This window comes from Lacerta agilis, chromosome 2, assembly GCF_009819535.1.
Source record: "Lacerta agilis isolate rLacAgi1 chromosome 2, rLacAgi1.pri, whole genome shotgun sequence".
In the NCBI taxonomy this organism is placed as follows: Eukaryota; Metazoa; Chordata; class Lepidosauria; order Squamata; family Lacertidae; genus Lacerta; species Lacerta agilis.
The window spans coordinates 107,021,613-107,042,397 of record NC_046313.1 but is presented as its reverse complement, the minus strand read 5'-3'; the positions used below and the strand labels follow the sequence as shown (position 1 = coordinate 107,042,397).

General features: G+C 44.8%; 1 protein-coding gene across 1 annotated transcript in view; it reads left to right on the top strand.

Annotated features, from left to right (window-relative positions):
• LOC117042396 (oocyte zinc finger protein XlCOF6-like) overlaps positions 1-20,199 on the top strand; it is a 449,944-nt gene extending 429,745 nt beyond the window's left edge. Inside the window, 1 exon segment of the mRNA XM_033141942.1 lies at positions 18,164-20,199. Coding sequence (XP_032997833.1) covers positions 18,164-19,454 — 1,291 coding nt within the window. The 3' untranslated portion in view covers positions 19,455-20,199.
• Positions 20,200-20,785: the final 586 nt, after the last annotated feature.

Here is a 20,785-nt window from a genome sequence, read left to right as displayed (position 1 = left end):
CTGGCCAGAGTTCTTGGTGCACTTTTTTCTTGGTATATTTAATAACAAGGACACCAATTTATTTAAAGAGAATCAGAGCATGAGGGATGGTTCCTGTTTTGAATGCAAGGCTGTGGACATGGGAGAATCAAAAACTCTTAGGGTGTCTGTGAACCCCTCCATCGTAGACTCAGATTCTATTTATGTGGGAATAAACCATATATCCTAAAGACACCACAGTCTCTGCTGTCTCTCATTTCCCAAAAGGAAATATGAACCCAGGGGAGGCAGCTTGGGACCCCAGCAATCTTGTGCTGCTGGGAGATTGAAGTGGGGTACAGTGCAAAACCCTCTCATATCTCATCTGCAAAAATAGTTCAAAGATCTGCCAAACCTGCAAATGTACCTTTCTTTTCTTGAGGTCCAGAGAGCACAACGTCTAAGGAGAGAAGTGAAATGAGGAAAAAGTCAATACTCAGACTTGGCTCCAAGGGCAATGCTTTAGATTTAGAATGTTTGCAAGTGTGTTCATGCCATAATCTAAAATGTAGCCATGGTACTCCATCTTTCTCCCTCTTCCAGCATTAGCATTAAGTGTTATGAAAGCATGTTAGGGGTGGGGGGCACAGAGAAGAGTTGCCTCCGCCAGCTCTGAGAGAGTTGGGAGACAAAACCAGCGTTTTGGAGTAGAGTTTAGGTATGTGACAGGCTGTAAAAGCCAGAAAGACAGAAAGAGAATTAGAGCACAAGGGTTGGTTTCTGTTTTGAATGTAAGGCAAGGCTGTGTCTATGGGAGAAACAAGACTCTCTTGTGGTGTCTGTGAACCCCTCCATCGTAGGCTCAGATTGCATATATGTGTAAATATACTATATATCCTAAAGACACCAGAGTCTCTGCTGTCTCTCATTTGCAATAGGAAACTCGAACCCTGGGGAAGCAGCCTGGGACCCCTGGAATATTCACCGTTTGGAAATTGGCATGGCATGCAACTCTATATCTATCTATCTATACATACAATGATCTTTGTTACTTTTGAATCTATCTATCTATCTATCTATCTATCTATCTATCTATCTATCTATCTATCATCTATCTATCTATCTATCCCACATCTATAACATCATACAATGACCCTTGTTACCTTTGAATTTCTTGGTCTCCTTCTTCAAAAAAGGATGAATTTTAGAGAATTTATCAATTTGGTCTTTTATTCCAGGAGGAAAAGCTATTGCATCCATGGTTTTATTTTCATTTTCATTACACCTAGGAAGAAGAAAGTGAGGTTTATTGTGCTCCATCTGGTCATTCTCAAGTCATTCTTAATTCAGCTGTCAGAATGAAGGAGAAAAGTGGGAACAGATACCGAAAGGCTCATCCATGATCGGTTTTTCTTTCATTCCCCCTGGTTTTCCCAGGAAATCCGGCTGCTTACCACTAAATCTGAATAGAAGCAAACATTTATAGGGTTTTCTGCTGATTTATGTTTCTTCCAATTCAGTGGTAAGCAGCAGGTTTTCCCAGGAATAGTGGTGGGACAAAAGCAAAGCCTCTCGGACCTGTGCCTAGAAATCACAGGAAAAGTGTAAGTGTGGATGAAGCCCTGTGATAGCAACTAATGGTACTGTCTGCCCTGTGACCATTACAAAGCCCTATTACAAACTGGAAAATGAAGTATAAAGTGTAAATTTACACAAACATTTTTTCATTTAAAAATTACATATAGATCATCAATCCGTAATCTATTTTACCTCTTTTTTTAATCAACTTTACTGTGAAGATGCAGAAATATATTCAAACCATCTGTCTGAAAATTTGATGCACACGTTGCATATGGTAACATGTTTACAATTACAGCTAGTTCAGAATTTGTGATTTGTTGCTGCTTCTGTCTGATCAGAACAGGGTATAAATTGGCCCAATTTGGTTGAGGAACCAGGTGAATCTGGAGCACAGCCTTACTGAATATTTTCTCCAAGAAATTATGTTTGCACATAATGCACACAATAACTAATAAGAGCATCTCTTTACCCTGGCCTTTGCCATCTAGGAGATGTATTCTAGGACCCACACTGTTTTCTTGGATTGTAATTTGTTTTAACTATTTTTAATATTGTATTTTAATGCATAAGCTGCCCTGGAACCTGACAGTGGAGGGCAAGTAAGAAATCCAATAATCCACCACCACCACCATCTCTGATATGATATGAAGTACAAAACAGAGGAAGAAATATTATCACTTCTTCCTAAAATATGTATTTTATATGCACCCCCCCAAATCCTATTCATTTTTGTATGCTGCTCTGCGTATCCCCCAATGCGCTTTTTGTACATTTTCCCAAGTGTGCAGTCGGATTGGTAACAGTTTTCTGATCTGCTTATTGGTCTGTAAACTGTGAATTAGATTGGTTCACATAAAAGTATAGACGAAATAAAATTATCCCTTACCTCCGAGGATGGAAACTAATATTATTCATATTTATATTCATAACAAAGCCACATACCTTTCCAGGATGCTTCTTATATTCTATATGGAAGAGACAGAATGAGAGAAATTCAGTCCCTTGCATCATTTGCCTCCAGCAGTTTATTACCGTATTTTTCGCTCCATAGGGCGCACCGGACCATAGGGCGCACCTCGCTTTTAGAGGAGGAAACAAGAAAAATATTTTTCTGGTTTTCCTCCTCTAAAAGCCCTGTTTTTTTGAGGATCAGCTAAAAGTTTTGCAGCGTTTTTTTGCAAAGGGAAAGCCCTGTTTTTTGAGGATCAGCTAAAAGTTTTGCAGCTTTTTTTGCAAAGCGAAAAGACCTGGGTTTTTGAGGATCAGCTAAAAGTATTGCAGCTTTTTTTTGCAAAGGAAAAAAAAAAAGCATGATCCTCTTTTGGCTCCTGGGCAATTCAGCTCCAGGGACCACCATTCGCTCCATAAGACGCAGATATTTCCCCTTACTTTTTAGGAGGAAAAAAGTGCGTCTTATGGAGCGAAAAATATGGTACTTTTCCCTTTGCTTTATATATCAACCAAATACTGAAGTGCACATGACTCTTGTAAATACTTCTATAGACCAAAGAACAGCCCTTCCTCAGAGGACAACCTGGACTGTTTCATTGTGCCATTGCTCACCTGCAATAATTCAGTCACTGGCTGCTTCTGTTTCTCCTCCAGCTGCTTGACTAAAAAACTATAAAAGCCTAGACATTTGTTTCTAAATTTGAAAATTCCCCTGAATGGGCATGTAGTCCCCCCCCTCTGCCCCCAGAATCTCCCCCGGTTATGCTTCATCCTGGAATGGGATCTTTTGTCAACTGAAAGTGATCCCAGGCTTTGCTCTGCTGCTGGCTCCCACCACTGGTGCTGCCAGCCTGAGACTGCTACTGCTGCCAACCTGCTACTGCTGATGAAGTATATTGCTCTACACACAACAGTGAGGACATGTTTGAATTGGGTAGAGGAAGAACTCAACTGGCCAGTGTTGCTGGTGCCATTGCCAGTGCTAGCACAAAAACTCCCTGGTCCATTGTAATTCGGCAGGCTTCAGCCATACTGGAGGAACAACTATGCCTGCCAATTCCATCCACTTCTATCAAAATGGAGGACAGGGAGTAATAGGTGTTTTGAAATTTCCAAGTGTTGAAGCAGGGGAATGAGGCAGATCTGGGCCCAGAAGCACAACAGGGAAACCTTCAGATTGGTCAACCTAACTCATGCCATTTGATGAAGCTTCAAATCACAGTTTTGAACAAAATGTGTGACCAGTGCACATCCCTACTATGAATGCTTCTATAAACCAAAAGACAGAGCTAAGGCCGTCTTAAGCATATTCAGCGCCGTGGTGCAAAGATCCCTCCGGCAGTCCGGAAAGGCCTTTCATCATGCAGCAGCAGGAGGACAATGAACCCTTCTTTAGCAGATACAGAGGCTTGGGAGGGAAGGTGCACACAGCTTCCTTCCTTAGCCTCTGCGGGGATCGCTCTCCTCTGGCGCAGGCTTGGGAAGGAAGCTGCAGGCCCGCCAGCCATATAGTTGGTGGGACGCAGCTGGCAGGCATGCCGGGAAAGGGGAGGCTGCCGGTAAAGCCGCACAGCTCCCCCATTCGCTGGGGCGCCTCTGAGAGGCCGGCACCCTAGTGCAACGAACCACTAAGACCAATGGGAAAGAAGGCTCTGGACAGAGCAGTTGTGGGTACAACCCTTCCCTGCAGGACAACCTAGACTATTTAATTGTGCCAACTCTTACCTGCAAGAATTCAGTCGCTGGCTGTTTTTGTATCTCCTCCAGCTCCTTAATAAGGTCATCAACAGAGGACATTTCCTCAGAGAGTTTTGCAATGTGTTGGTCCTCACAGGATTTAATCTCATCATCCAATTCCCTCAGTTGAGCCAACAGGAGGCGCTCTTGTTCTTCCAGAAACTGGTGCAATTGCTTGAAATCAGCCATGATTTTCTGCCTCTCCAATTCCGTCCGCTTCTGCAAGGAGAGAGTCATGGCCAGACAAAGACATTTAGATGTCCCTTTAATTCCATGTGCACAAGCTGACTGGCAGGGCAGTTGATGTTTCCTTCTACACTAACAATGGTACAGAAGTTCAGTCACAGCTGAGGGAAGCAGGCAGGCTAGCTTAGCAGGATATGGCCCCTTTGCTTGGCTCTGTCCTCAGTATTTTCCTGCTGCTCACCTACTGATCTATTAAGCTGCTGTTGCTCTCTATTCGCTGGCATCTTCAGCCTTCCTTGGCCACCTCACCCTGCCTCACAGTAGGGCATGGAGGAAGAGACGAGAAGGAGGAAGACTGTCTATGTGGGGTTCACTTCGTTCTTAAAGGATTAATGATGGCATGGCTGGACATTTTTGGGCTCAAGGACTACATTCGCCTTTAGACAACCCTACCAATTTTAGCCTATCCTGCTGAATGTTGTCTAACCCTCCAGGCAGCTGCTCTTCAAGGTCTGAAGCAGAAATCTGTCCCAACTCTACCACCCAATACCCAATTAATTGATAATGCCAATGATCAAACCTGAGACACTGTGCAAGTGAAGCATAGGCTCCACCACAGAATTAAGGCCTAACTCTGTCAATATAACCATCCTGGAGAGCCAAGAAGGTTTGCACCTACCAGCAGATTCTGGCTTTCGGTCTCCCGCTTCAGTTTAGAAGACAGAATTTCTTCTCTCTGTTTGTTCAGGAACTCCAAATAATGCAGGATTTTACTCTGGGGTGGGTGAAAAGGGGTTTGGGTTAGTTTTGGCAGCAGAGATATACTCATAAAATGTAACAGCTGTGTCTGTTCAAGAAACTAAGAACATGGAGGCTGAAAAGAGTCTATGTGCAGCTTCTAGGAAACTTCCGTTCTCAAAGTGGACTTAGATCAGCGTTCACATATGCATATTTATATAGCCAATAATTCATTTTCTGATTAAATATGGGGGGAAACAAGGGGACTCAAAATTACGGGGACACAGCATAAGAGATAAATATTTTCTCATATACCAGGTTTGCACAAAACAGAGTATCTGTATGGGATTCGGCTCCTGAGCCAAGTCAGTCACCCTCTCACATTTTTTGCACCAAACTAGGCTCTTTTCCAAAATGAATTTGGGGTAGAAACTAAAGCTTGTGGCTGGTGCACAGCCTTGTTCAGAGCTCTTTTTTTTTTTTAAGGAAAAAAAGCTTGCAGTATTCACCATGAAGTTACTATAGGAAGTACCACACTTTTAACATTTGGGGTAGAAACGTGCTGGTACTGTGTACCGTGGAGCAGGGGCGTAGCACGGTAAATTGGTACTCGGGGGCAAAAAAAAATTGTCGCCCCCCCCCCAGGCATGGGAAGGTCAGGTGGTACCCGGTGCGGAAAATTTCTTGTCAACCCCCCCCCCCATTGATTCCCCCCCGCAAAAAATGGTTTTACATTATTTCATACTTTCTTACAAAGGAATAATAACAAGTAATAATAATAAAAAACTTTTATTTATATTCCACCCTCCCTGGCCAAAGTCGGGCTCAGGGTGGCTAATATCAGATATATAACATTGATATAAAATCAAACAATAATTAAATAACCTCCTAAAAACATCTCAAAATCAAATTAAAGTCTAATTAGATGGCTTTCCACAGGGTTAGGGTTGGGAACAGTAAAGTGTTCTCTGAACTGAAATTTCAGCCTTTATGACATAGGAAAACAGCCAAGTGAACAGCTATTTTGGTGGAGGAGGGTCAAGATATTAACCGATATGCATGAAATTTCATATATAGCTATATAATCCCTAGTATAGCAAGATAAGACCTTTGGAGCAGGCGTTAAAAAAAAAAAAAAATTTCCCCATTTCACCCCCCCCCCAAATATTCCTTCATAATTTGTCACCCCCTCCATTATGGAACCCGGGGCGGCCCCCTGCCCACCCTTGCTACGCCCCTGCCGTGGAGTACCCCCCAGTAAAAATCACACTGGCCCTAATAACATCCTTTACCCCTCACAACACTTGCTCCGCTTTCCCCCCTTGCAGTATTTTGCAGGTAGAACTTCCTGGGCCTCTGCAAATAGGAAGTTTTGTTATGGTTCTGCAGCGTTATTGTGAGCCACTTGGCTACATTGCTAATACCCGATACCAATGCTCTGGGTTTTTTGGACATATCTAGGAAGAGGGGAAGTTGCCTTACACTGAGTTACACATACCTCTGGTCCAACTAGCTCAGTACTGGCTGTTCTGACTGGATTTCAGGTCCAGTATATCCCCAGCCCTACCTAGAAATGCTCACAATAACTTCATGGTGAATACAAAATAAAATAAAAAAATTCCTTCCAGTAGCACCTTAGAGACTATCTAAGTTTGTTATTGGTATGAGCTTTTGTGTGCATGCACACTTCTTCAGAATCTGAAGGCAGGTATCTGAAGAAGTGTGCATGCACACGAAAGCTCATACCAAGAACAGACTTAGTTGGTCTCTAAGGTGCTACTGGAAAGAATTTTTTTATTTTATTTTGTTTTGACTATGGCAGACCAACACGGCTACCTACCTGTAACTGGATTCATGGTGAATACTTTCTCACTTACTTTATATACTGCCCTAAAGATCTGAGGGTGGTTCACAGAACAAAATCAGAATATAAAACCACAAAATATATAATCAAAATAAAAACAACCCCATACCCACCAAAAAATTAATTTTTAATTTAATTTTTAATTTAATTTTGCAACACAAACACACACACACTAACAAAAAGAAAAAGAAAAAATGAAAGAAAACATAAAACAAAGAAAAAAGAACATCAAAGGTAAATACAAAAACTTATACTAAGCAAATATTAAACAATATGTAAACATACCGTATTTCAGTTCTTATTTTCCTCTAATTGACTTCCTTCATCCTCAGTGCGGTTCTACTTTCATCTTTAGTAAACTGTTTCCTTCTCTTTTCATTTTCACCCCCTTTTACTTTCTGTTTTTAGCTTTTGCCCCATAGTTCGTTTTGCAAAAGTTAATCAAAACAAGTCCAAGCATTAATTTGAGGGCGCTGCTTTTTAAAAGCAACCTCTATATCTTCCACATTCTTTTTGGTATTTTTGTTTGGTCTGACCTTTAAATGCATCTGCCATTGTGGCCAATTCTATACAGTCAAATAATCTATCTTGCCATTCTTTTTTTTTGTCGGTATTGCTTCTTTTCACGGGGGCGGAATGAGCCGCCCATGGCGGACATCCGGCGCGTCACCCGCTCGCAACTCCCAAGCCTCCCCCAAGCTGTCAAAACGAAGGGAGAAGGCGGGAATGCCGCCGGCAGAGCAGCATAGCTCCCTTCCTTACCCCAACGGCTCAGGGTAGGCTTGGGAGTGCACCAAATGTCACCCCCCTCAGCGAGGGCAGCTGGGGCGGTCAGCCCGCCCACCCGCCACCTTATAAACAGCCACCCATATGTGGCTCTCAGGCTGATATATTTTCCCCATCCCTAGGATAAGTGAACATCCCTTGGAAGTCTGGTCCCCAATCTTACAGCTCCGTACCTGATACTCCTCAAAGGTCTCCTCCTTTGGGATCACTTTGTGCTCCCTGTGCTCCTTGGATTTGTCGCATACCACACAGATGGGGGCTTGGTCATCTTCGCAGAAGAGTTTCAGGGGCTCCTGGTGTCTCTCACAAACCCTTCCCAGCGCTTCCGCCCTTCCGGCCACCTGAAGGCTGAATTTCTTGACTATTTCCGCAATACTCGCCAGTTGCCGGTTGGGCCTGAAATTCCTTTGCTGGCAAGGTTCCCTGCACTGGGGGCAAGAAGCATCTCCGTCTGATTTCCCCCAAGCCTGGGTGATGCAGGTTTGGCAGAAATTGTGGCCGCATTCTATGATCACTGGATCCGTGAAATACTCCCGGCAGATGCGGCATGTCGTTTCACCGCAGAGGTTCTGGATTGGACTCTCACCTGCCATTTCGTCTGCTTGAAATGGGAATAAAAGCCTTAGTTCCGTTTCTCTAGTTTCAAGCCACAGGGCGGGCTTTTCCTTCCGTCTGGGTGACTCATAGTGTTTGCAAAGCATCAGCATAAACCAGAAGAAAACACTTACAGTGTGCAGCTTTCACATCCGTACCATGCATTCAGAGTGTATGGTGTCTGCCAAAGCTCAAAGTTCAACTGGAGTTCCTCTCTGGGACAAGGTAATGTGAGATATCAGTGCGCATTGACAAGGGGGAACCTCATTATGAGGTTGAACCAAAGACTTGGAAAATGCAACGGGAACGGCTACCACTCCACAAGGAGCACCTGAATGCCAAGAATTTGGAAAGGATCCGTAGAACGGTGAGATCCCTAGAAGGGACGCCTGCCGATGTCCGGAAGAGCCTTAATATTGCCTTGCACAGGTTCTGCCAGGAACTGGAGGATGTGAAGAAGAATGCCCGCATTGTGATTGAAGTGGAAGGGGGTGAGATGGGACCAGAGAGAATTGCATCGATGTCTCCTGTGTCAGCGGGGAAAAATCCTACAGATGCAGCCGTCAAGCTCCAAGGCACAGGAAAGGGGCTCAAAGCAGGCAGGCACGAGGACGTCATCTCCAACGCTACCAGCCCTAACCACACTACCAGCACAACTACCACTTGTGTTCAAGAAGATGGTCACACTAAGCTTTGTTGTTCATGGGCACCACCTACGTACCTGAACGTTGTCAGCTGAACCTCACAGGTCTACCTGTTTTCAGCAAGTCCTACAGAGTTTTGTCCTGAGAGTTGCCTTAAGGGAGTGTGAATTAGGTAGATCTGCTTTTGAATTGAATGAAATCCCTCCCGCGTCCCTACTAAATAATGCTGCACCCCCCAGCCACGCTGCTCAGTCATGTATTTTCCCTCTTGGGGAAAACCAGGCAAGAGACAGTAACTACGTCTATCCTGCCAGAGATCTGGTACAACAGCTTTGCAGTGGTAACCAGGAAGTTCATGAAGTCAAGGTACAGTGCATTGTGTTGGCTTCTGTGCTGGCTGCAGAGGAAACTCCATTCAATGTTGTTGTTCAGTCATGTCCGACTCTTCGTGACCCCATGGACCACAGCACGCCAGGCACCCCTATCCTCCACTTCCTCCTGCAGTTTGGCCAAACTCATGCTAAACTCCATTCAATAGGGGGCAGCAAAGAAACACAGGAGGCGAGATCAGAGCTGAAACTAGGCTTTATGTCACCCTGGTCAAAGACCCAGTTTGGCACCCCCCCCCCCCCATGCGTGTTTGTGTACACACACACACACACACAATTTCAAGGTAACATTACACTTTATTTCCACTTTTTTCACATGAGGCTCGAACTCACAACCCTGATCATGAAGCATCCCACGCTCTACCTACTGAGCTACTACAGGCTCAGCGATTTGTGTACAGGGGACACAGATGGTGTCGTGTGAAGGAAGACCCCTTGCCCAAAGCTTGTTCCCTGCTGCTCCAGCTAGGAATGGACCAGATCTATTTGCCCTGACAGTTAAGAGCAGAACCTCCAGGATCAGAAGCAGTGTGCTGCAAATACGAGGGCAGGGGAAGCAGCAGGGCGGTCTCGCCGCCTGCACGATGCCTTCGCCTTGCAAGGGGGCGCATCCAGCCTTGCAGCCTCCCAGGGCCCAACCCACAGCCAGCGAGCTCCGATGCTCAGAGAGGCAGGAAACGGGGCCAGCCAGGGGGACTCGAGAGCGGCTGCACTTTCCTGTCCCCCGCCGAGGAGAGCGGAGGAGCAGCGGGCAGTGGGCTGGAGAGTTTCCCCGGAGAGGAGCCGGATTCCGGTGCAGGGACGGAGCGAGGAGTCAGAGGTGCGGGAGGCGGGGGGGGGGGCAGCAGCAGGAGGAGGAGAGCGCGTGCGCCTCGTCTGGCAGGATCAGGCCCCGAGTCTAGCCGGAGGCTGCCGGGCGCCCCCCAACCGGGCAGAAAGGGGAAGGGGCTCAGCTCGGGGGGCAGGGCATCTGCAGGAGGGCACAGGGGCAAACATCTCTAGGTCAGGCTGGCACGGACCCTGCCTGAAACCTTGGGGAGCTGGTCCCTTCAGTCCTAGAGACGATGCTGAGCTCAAGGGGCACAATGAGGGGTCCAAGGCAGCTGCTGCTTCGCGATGGAGGCTGCATATAGTCGCCCACTGATCAGCGGCGTACCTGGGGCTTCTCCTGTCTCCCTGAGTTTGCCGCCCCTCTCCCTGTCCCTCATCGGGGAGCCCCTTCCTCTTCCACGGTCCTCCCTCCGCTCCGACTGTCCTTCCCTCTCGCCTGCTTCTGCCTCCCTGCGGTGGCTGCAAGGGCGATGAGTGGGTGGTTCAGGGGGCGGCAGCGCACAGGTACAAGCTCACGCTCTCCCACCGGCGGAGAGGGAAGGCGAGGAAGAGCAGCAGGGAGGGGCCCCTCTCACTCTGCAGCCCCGTGGCACCCTTTGCAGGCCACTAATCCTGCCCCCCCCCCCTTTCCTCTGCCGGTGCCATTGATAAACCTATCGCCCTCCTTCATGAATGGCCTTTTAAAGCTCTCTAAGCCGCCGCCACCATCACCGCATCTTGTGGCAATGAGATTCAATGAGATTCATTTAGCAAGGAAATGGCTGCTTTTGCGTGCCCCAAATCAAGGTACACTGAGCCTACACATGGAGGTTCTGTTGATCTGTCATGGCTAATAAAACAGCTATTAGATCTATTCCCCGGAGTACGCACCTGATCTTTTCCCAAGCTGTCAAAGCTACTGACCTCTTGGGTCTGCGTGTAAAGAAGTGAGAGAGGCTTAACCTGTTTCTTTCAAGATTTTATCTTTCACCTTCCTCTGAGGGTTGAAGTGGGTGACAGTTTTGAAAATGCAGAGGAAAGGAGGATTCTTTGGAAGTGGCATATGGAAATGAATTAATGGTGATAAAAACGTTGATGACAGTATTGTAAAAAACTAAGGAAGGCAAAATTGAAATTAGTTATTAATGTTCAGATTATTACTCATTTCATTTCTATACTGCTTCATATTTTTAAGAAAAAAAATATCTCAAAGTAATTACAGAGAAATCTCAATGCAGTTTGTGTACATAGGATGTTGAGAACATTAACTCTGTCGATCCAGGAGTTCTCTCCTCCTGATAGTCTCAGATTTGATTGTTTTTTTCCGATAGAGCAAGAGGAACAAAACATTTATGGACTTAAAGCTGCATTGATTCTGGAGGCCACATTCCAGTGAGCTGTGTGGCCAATGTATGCACATGCATGCACACACAGAGAAGAGATGCAGACCATAAAGTCACATGCACACACGCCGGAGGTGCTGAACACACTCACCCGACATGCCATCTTGCATATGTACAAGTCTTGCAAACATGACACACTCAATCAGCATGTTTTGTCCTTCCAACCCCAGTGCTGGGGTGGGGGAAGAGATAAGAGCACAAGAAGACTCTGCTGAATTAGCAATGAGATCTAGGAAAAAAGATCCTTCTGGTTGTTCTTTAGAAACCCCCTTTAAAGATCATTTATCTCTAGATCAGGGTTTCTATCCTATCTCAGCACTGCGCCGATTTTGTTGTTTGATTTTGTTGGTCAAAATTCCTTCTGTTTGTTTCTTTCTTAGGTTCTGCAGACATCATACATCTAAAGCACGTGACTTCCCCCCAAAAAACATGGGAACGGTAGTTTATTGCTACAGTTCTTAGCACCCTTAACAAACTGCTGCTCGCAGGATTTCTTGGGTGAAGGCATATATTTTAAATGTTAGGTGGGTCTGTCGCGGCCTTAATCATGTACAAAGATCTGTTGTTGCCAGTGTGGTGTAGTGGTTAAGAGCGGTGGACTCGTAATCTGGGGAACCAGGTTTGTGTCTCCACTCCTCCACATGCAGCTGCTGGGTGACCTTGGGCTAGTCACACTTCTCTGAAGTCTCTCAGCCTCACTCACCTCACAGAGTGTTTGTTGTGGGCGGGGAAGGGAAAGGAGAATGTTAGCCGCTTTGAGACTCCTTCGGGTAGTGAAAAGCGGGATATCAAATCCAAACCACCTCCTCCTCCTCCTCTTCTTCTTCTTCTTCTTTCCAACATGCTAGAAGTTGCAGCCTGGATCAGCATTCCCTGGTCACTGAACATGCTCAGGCCTCTCACTGGGTTGTTTTTGGATTTCCCTCCCACTGCCTTGGTCCTCCCACCCCCAAATATTATTTGTAGTTCTGTAAACCTTGGGGTTTCCCCAAGTCTTTGGATAACTTCCTCTCGTGCTTGGGTGGGGGCGTTTGGGTTACATAACCATTGTCATTCACATTCAAAATCAGAAATAGAAAGAGTAATTATATACAGCATTTCAAAAACTGGCTAACGGTTAAATGCTTTTGTTTTTATTCTTGAGTTTTATTCTACACTGGTATTTTACTTGGTGTTTATTTCCTTTCCAGCAGGGTGGTGTAAAAATGGAAGAGCAGGGGTCGAGAAGACCCATTCGAAGGGAGAGACTGGAGTCCAAAGGAAAAAGATCTCCTGCAGATCAAGTTGAGACCTTCAGGAATCTTCTGCCTTGTGCAGATTTATGTCAAATTAAGCAGGAGCCAGAGGAGGAGGAGCTGCAGCAGCACTGGGATGCCCAGTGGCAGGATTTCCTGAAGACGATGCACCGCCCTCATTCAAGCTGGGAAACCCCACAGGCTCCCAGTCCCCCCCACTCCGCGGATGGTGTCCTCCTGGCCTCCTTCAGGGGAGCTGTGGATACCAGCCAGTGGCCCAGCGGGAGAGCAGGGGGGACAGACCAGACCCTGCTCCAAGAAACTGAGGGGCTTCTGGGAAAGGTAAGTGCCCTCCTCTCACCTGGGTTTCCAGCATCTGGAGGTCACAGGTCCAGTGCCTCTAGACATGGAGGTTCTGTTTAGCTATTCCTCCTCCCTGCACTTTCTCTCTAATCCACTTTAAAAGGACTTGCTAGACCAAACTTTACATGGGAGGTTTGTGGTCATATCTCCTGATGTTCTTACTTTACCTAAGCAGCTGCAGGGGTCATAGAATCATAGAATCATAGAGTTGGAAGAGACCACAAGGGCCATCCAGTCCAACCCCCTGCCAAGCAGGAAACACCATCAAAGCATTCCTGACAGATGGCTGTCAAGCCTCCGCTTAAAGACCTCCAAAGAAGGAGACTCCACCACACTCCTTGGCAACAAATTCCACTGCCAAACAGCTCTTACTGTCAGGAAGTTCTTCCTAATGTTTAGGTGGAATCTTCTTGTAGTTTGAATCCATTGCCCCGTGTCCGCTTCTCTGGAGCAGCAGAAAACAACCTTTCACCCTCCTCTATATGACATCCTTTGATATATTTGAACATGGCTATCATATCACCCCTTAACCTTCTCTTCTCCAGGCTAAACATACCCAGCTCCCTAAGCCGTTCCTCATAAGGCATCGTTTCCAGGCCTTTGACCATTTTGGTTGCCCTTCTCTGGACACGTTCCAGCTTGGTCTCTGAATTTCATCAGAGCAGAGGCTGTGTTGGAAGAGGTGTCCTTCCATCAACCCCCGTTTTCCTCATCTAAATTGCCAACATTTCCAAAATGCTCTTTGCTTCCCACTGAGGTAAAAATCTCGGCACATCTTGCAACCTCAGCAATCTCATGTGTAGTGCAAATAGAGTAACACTGGCATACCTTTTAAAGTTGTTGAAACATTCTTAAAGATAATGGCTAGGTTCAGATGACTGAATCGCAGCCTGAAAAGCGGGGTTACAAATAGGCACAGTTTTTAATGCGTTGCTGCAGCAAAGTTACACTGAAACCTATGTTGACCCAAGTTTACAACAAAAATCTCTAGCCACCAGCAGAGTCTCCTGGCCACCAAAAGCAGAATGCCTCACTCCAGGAAGGATTCCAACCCAACCTTTAGTGAGAGAGGGCAAAAGAGAAGGACTCTGCATGGGTAGCTTCACAAATTTACCAACGGCGGTCCTGCATTGGCAGCAAGGCTAACAAACAGGGGGACTGGGAATGTGCTAGTCCCATATCTCCCTTCATCTGCAGGGGTCATAGGTTCAGTATATTCTGCAGACGCCGGAAGGATTCTTCAGAAGGGTCAACTTGAGTGTAATCGATGGATGCTCGGCGACAGTGCTCCGAGGCTAATTGCATGTTTGGCAATAAATCTTCAAGTTGATTATGTCTTGCGTACTGTGTTACCGAGCCAACAGCCTGGACTTCTGACACCCAGGGTCTCTGCTAGTCAGCTTCTCGGGCTTTTCATGATGTCCTAATCTGCATCCCGATCTCTGTTCCAGGAATTGTGTCCTGTGGAAGATGTTGTTATTAAGTCCCCCAAGTCTGAGCAGGACCCCTTGGACACAGAGAACATCAATCTCTCTGCAAAGGCTGAGGGAGAGAGTGAAGAAGAGGCCAGCTTTCTGGGTAAGGGTTGGGGTCTGGATCCTTGCGTGCTTTAGCAATTTGCGGAGGGTCCAGCAGAAGCCATTTCCTCTCTCCTGCCTGAAATTCTCAGACAATGGGATTGCCAGAACCTCCGAGTTAGCCTTTTCCAACATAGTACCCTCCAGACATTATGAGACTTCCAACTCCCCTCACCCACAGCCAGCATGACCAATGGAATGATGGGAGTTGTAGTCTAACAACTTCCAGAGAGCATCAAGTTGGAGAAGGACGTTAAATGCATGCAGAGAGGAGAGGGAGAACCATTGCATCTAGGAAGCTGGCATGCTTTCTGTGATGGAGTGATTGACACAGCACAATACTGAATTCCTCCCATAGTTTTCTTTCACACGAGGTTTTGCGTCCCATCGGTGTACACAGAAGCATTGAATTTGTTGTGTGGAGGGAGGGCTAGGAAGAAGAAGGATAAGCAAATTGTGTAAACTTGCCGATGTTACAGACTGGGGTTGTGTGTGAGAGTGAGTGAGTGGTATAATATTTATATCCATCTCTAAGCTTACATGGAGATACTGTGGTACAAGCTTGGTATAAATTTCAAAATAGGTACACAAAGCCAACAAAGAGACTCACAAGTTTTATAGAGGCACCAGATTTCCTCGTCAAGAGTCCACTTCGTCAAAGTGCAGCCCACAAAAGCTTAGGCTACAACACATTTATCAGCCTTTCAGGGCTACAAAAGATGAATCAACAGAAGCATAGTTAGTCTATGGACTTCCATCCTACAGGAGACAGTGATGGCCAGCAACTTGGTTAGCTTGAAAAAAAAAAAGGATTAGACTGATGTCTGTGCTCTGCCCTCCTGGCCATAGGCAATAATGCTTCTTAATACAGTGGTACCTTGGTTCTCAAACGGCTTAGTAGTCAAACAACTTGGAAGTAAGTGTTCTGGTTTGTGAACTTTTTTCGGAAGTCAAACATGCTCCGTATTGAGTGTTAAACTCCCAATATGAGTGCCAAACTTCTGTTTTCAGTGCCACACTTCCGTTTTCAGTGTTACACTGAGGTCTGTCTGTTTTTGATATTTATTTTGTGTTTTTTTGTCTTTGTTGTTTTGTTTTTGTGACTGTGTGGAACCCAGTTCAGCTACTGATTGATTGATTGATTGATTGACTGCAAAAAGCTGCAAAAGCAAAAGATCCATTAGCAGAACAACAATAGAGATAAAGAAGCAAATTATTTCCAAGCATGAAAGTGGTGTCTGTTTAAGTGGTCTGGCACTTAATTATTTCACAGTACAGCTTTTGTTTTTGCTATTTATTTTACATTTTCGTTTTTGAGGCTTTCTCGGTTCATTTGTTTTCCTTACTGTGTAGAACCCTGTTCAGCTACTGATTGATTGATTGTGTGACTGTGGAAATGGATAAAAGCCCCCCCCCATCCAAACAATGACTATCATCAGTGCAGGTAAGAATTTTTTTTTTATCATCTACAATACTGTCTTACTTATTTTATAGTACAGTACATTATTGATTTCATTTTATGGATCAATGGTCTTGTAAAATTGTAAAATTCATGTTAAACTGCTGTTTTGTTGTTGTTCAGTCGTTTAGTCGTGTCCGACTCTTCGTGACCCCATGGACCAGAGCACGGCAGGCATGCCTATCCTTCACTGCCTCTCGCAGTTTGGCCAAACTCATGTTAGTAGCTTCGAGAACACTGTCCAACCATCTCATCCTCTGTCGTCTCCTTCTCCTTGTGCCCTCCATCTTTCCCAACATCAGGGTCTTTTCTAGGGAGTCTTCTCTTCTCATGAGGTGGCCAAAGTACTGGAGCCTCAACTTCAGGATCTGTCCCTCCAGTGAGCACTCAGGACTGATTTCTTTAAGAATGGATAGAAGAAGAAGAAGAGTTTGGATTTGATATCCCGCTTTTAACTACCCGAAGGAGTCTCAAAGCGGCTAACATTCTCCTTTCCCTTCCTCCCCCACAACAAACACTCTGTGAGGTGAGTGGGGCTAAGAGACTTCAGAGAAGTGTGACTAGCCCAAGGTCACCCAGCAGCTGCATGTGGAGGAGCGGAGACGCGAACCCGGTTCCCCAGATAACAAGTCTACCACTCTTAACCACTACACCACACTGGCTCTCAGGTTTGATCTTCTTGCAGTCCATGGGACTCTCAAGAGTCTCCTCCAGCACCATAATTCAAAAGCATCAATTCTTCGGCGATCAGCCTTCTTTATGGTCCAGCTCTCACTTCGTACATTACTACTGGGAAAACCATAGCTTTAACTATACGGACCTTTGTCGGCAAGGTGATGTCTCTGCTTTTTAAGATGCTGTCTAGGTTTGTCATTGCTTTTCTCCCAAGAAGCAGGCATCTTCTAATTTCGTGACTGCTGTCACCATCTGCAGTGATCATGCTGCTGTTTTAGGGGTTGTTTTTTTTAAAAAAAATCTGGAATTGATTAATCCATTTTGCATTATTTTCTCTGAGAAGGCGCGCTTTTGTATTGGAACGCTTTGGTTTTGGTACTTCCGGAATGGATTCAGTTTGAGAACCAAGGGTACCACTGTACTAGTTTCTGGAAAGCACAGGAGGGCAGAGGGCTCTTGTGCTCCAATCCTGCTTGCTAGTTTGCCACAGGCATCTGTTTGGCCCCTGTGAGAACAGGATGCTGGATTCGGTAGGCCTTTGCCCGATCTAGCAGGTTCCTCCTAGGTTCTAATACACTGCAATATTCTCACAGTTGCATGTGGTATAACAACACTTAAGTTTTGCTAATTACTCAGATCATTTCCTCACTTGAAAATGAAAAATACAGAGGTGTGTTTAAGGAGCCCATTCCAACATAGATCAGTATTATAAAATGCTGCTGCTTTATTATGTGTGAATGGAGTGATTATGTGTTGCTGTTGCCATTATCTCCTCTGCATTCCTAAAAAATTGGAACATAGCGAGGACAGTAGAGAATGGAGATGGTGTTAAAATAAGACAAGGTGCATATTGAGATTGACGTGTGTTGAGTTTCTTTCTTGTCAATCTTGAATGTCTAACAGGATACTCTTCCTCCCAAACAGGTCAGGAAGATGATGGTCAGAATTCAATGGAGCCACCTGTGAATTTATTGGGAAGAACAAAAAAACAGTTTAAATGTCTGGAATGTGGAAAGAGCTTCAGTGGAAGTGGAGACCTTAGAAGACACCAACGAACTCACACGGGGGAGAAACCATTTAAATGCATTGAATGTGGAAAGAGCTTCAGTCAAAGTGGAGTCCTTAGAAGACACCAACGAACTCACATGGGGGAGAAACCATTTGAATGCATTAAATGTGGAAAGAGCTTCAGTGGAAGTGGAGACCTTAGAAGACACCAACGAACTCACACGGGGGAGAAACCATTTAAATGTATTGAATGTGGAAAGAGCTTCAGTGGAAGTGGAGACCTTAGAAGACATCAACGAACTCACATGGGGGAGAAACCATTTGAATGCATTAAATGTGGAAAGAGCTTCAGTGTAAATGAAGCACTTAGAAGACACCAACAAACTCACACGGGGGAGAAATCATTTAAATGTATTGAATGTGGAAAGAGCTTCAGTCAAAGTGGAGTCCTTAGAATACATCAACGAACTCACACGGGGGAGAAACCATTTAAATGTATTGAATGTGGAAAGAGCTTCAGTGGAAGTGGAGACCTTAGAATACATCAACGAACTCACACGGGGGAGAAACCATTTAAATGTATTGAATGTGGAAAGAGCTTCAGTCAAAGTGGAGCACTTAGAATACATCAACGAACTCACACGGGGGAGAAACCATTTAAATGTATTGAATGTGGAAAGAGCTTCAGTGGAAGTGGAGCACTTAGAATACATCAACGAACTCACACAGGAGAGAAACCATTTAAATGTATTGAATGTGGAAAGAGCTTCAGTGGAAGTGGAGACCTTAGAATACATCAACGAACTCACACGGGGGAGAAACCATTTAAATGTATTGAATGTGGAAAGAGCTTCAGTAGAAGTGGAGCACTTACACAACACCAACAAACTCACACGGGGGAGAAACCTTTTAAATGTATTGAATGTGGAAAGAGCTTCAGTGGCAGTGGAGACCTTAGGAAACATCAATGAACTCACATGGGGGAGAAACCATTTAAATGTATTGAATGTGGAAAGAGCTTCAGTAGAAGTGGAGCACTTACACAACACCAACAAACTCACACGGGGGAGAAACCTTTTCAATGTATTGAATGTGGAAAGAGCTTCAGTCAAAGTGGATCACTTAGAAGACACCAACGAACTCACACGAGGGAGAAACCATTTGAATGCATTGAATGTGGAAAGAGCTTCAGTGTAAATGAAGCACTTAGAAGACACCAACGAACTCACACGGAGAAATCATTTAAATGCATTGAATGTGGAAAGAGCTTCAGTCAAAGTGGAGTCCTTAGAAGACACCAACGAACTCACACGGGGGAGAAATCATTTAAATGCATTGAATGTGGAAAGAGCTTCAGTCGAAGTGGAGTCCTTAGAATACATCAACAAACTCACACAGGGGAGAAACCATTTAAATGTACTGAATGTGGAACGAGCTTCAGTCAAAATGGACAGCTTAGGAAACATCAGCTAACTCACACAGAGCGAAAACCATAGATGTATGATATTTGGAAAGAGATTCAGAGGGAGTGGAGACCTTAATATTCATAAGCAAATTCACACAGGGGAAAAACCATATACAGTAAATGCATGGAGTTTTCCACTCAGGGTTCCCACATTTCCTGGGAAGTGAAGATGACTGTCATGGCTCTGGATGTCCAAAAAAGAATTTGGCAGTGTTTGTTTTCATTCTTGGGGGCCGTGCTATTTGGCGATCCTCTCTTTTTCAAGAGGTTTCTGAAGACTGTTGATCTGGACAGCTTGGAATCTGGCATTCTGGACTTTCCCCACAATTCTGCATATTGCTCAGAACAGAGAGCTGGATCTGGATTTCCTGTGTCAGTGCATCATTCCCAGCTACACTTCCGTGGTTTGTGAATATGGCTGGTTTGGGTTCATTTGGACCAGTTGCTAATAATCTTGTGTTGTTGTTCAAAATGGTTTTTTGCTTATAATGGGTTCCTAAAACTTTAATAAAGCACAGATCCCTTTTAAAATATTCATTCGTATGCAACGAAATATTACAGGGGAAAAGGGCACCGGAGTCATGGAAAGAAGCTTATATTACTCTGATACCAAAACCAGACACAGATAAAACTCAAGTGAGAAATTACCGACCAATCTCCTTATTGAATGTGGATTTCAAAATATTTGCAGGTATATTGGCTAAAAGGTTGAAAGGTGTTATGAAACAGTATATCCACAATGATCAAGCAGGCTTTTTGCTTGGAAGACACATGAATGGAAATACAGTGGTGCCTCGCTAGACGAAAATAATTCGTTCTGCGAGTGCTGTCGTATAGCGAATTTTTCGTCTTGCGAAGCACCAACGAGAGAATAGCGGTTTGACGAAAAAAGAAAAAAAAAAATCGGGAATTTTTTCGTCTTGCGAGGCAAGCCCATTGAAAAATTCGTCTTGCGAGACAGCCTTCCGCTAGCGAATGCCTTTCGTCTAGCGAGTTTTTCGTCTAGCGAGGCATTCGTCTAGCGGGGTACCACTGTATAAGAAATTTAGTGGATATACTAGAAAGATAACAAGAGAATCAATACAACAGCTATTTTGATGTTTATCGATGCGGAGAAGGCCTTTGACAATATATCTTGGAAATTTATGAAACAAAACTTTCAGAAAATGGAGATGGGAAGTAATTTCATGAATGGAATCAATGCAATATATTTTGAACAAAGAGCAAAGATTATTGTTAATAATGTGGTATCAGAGGAAATAAGAATTGAAAAAGGAACAAGACAAGGGTGCCCGCTATCCCCACTTTTATTCATAACGGTCCTGGAAGTCCTGTTGAATATGATAAGGAAGAGTGAAATGA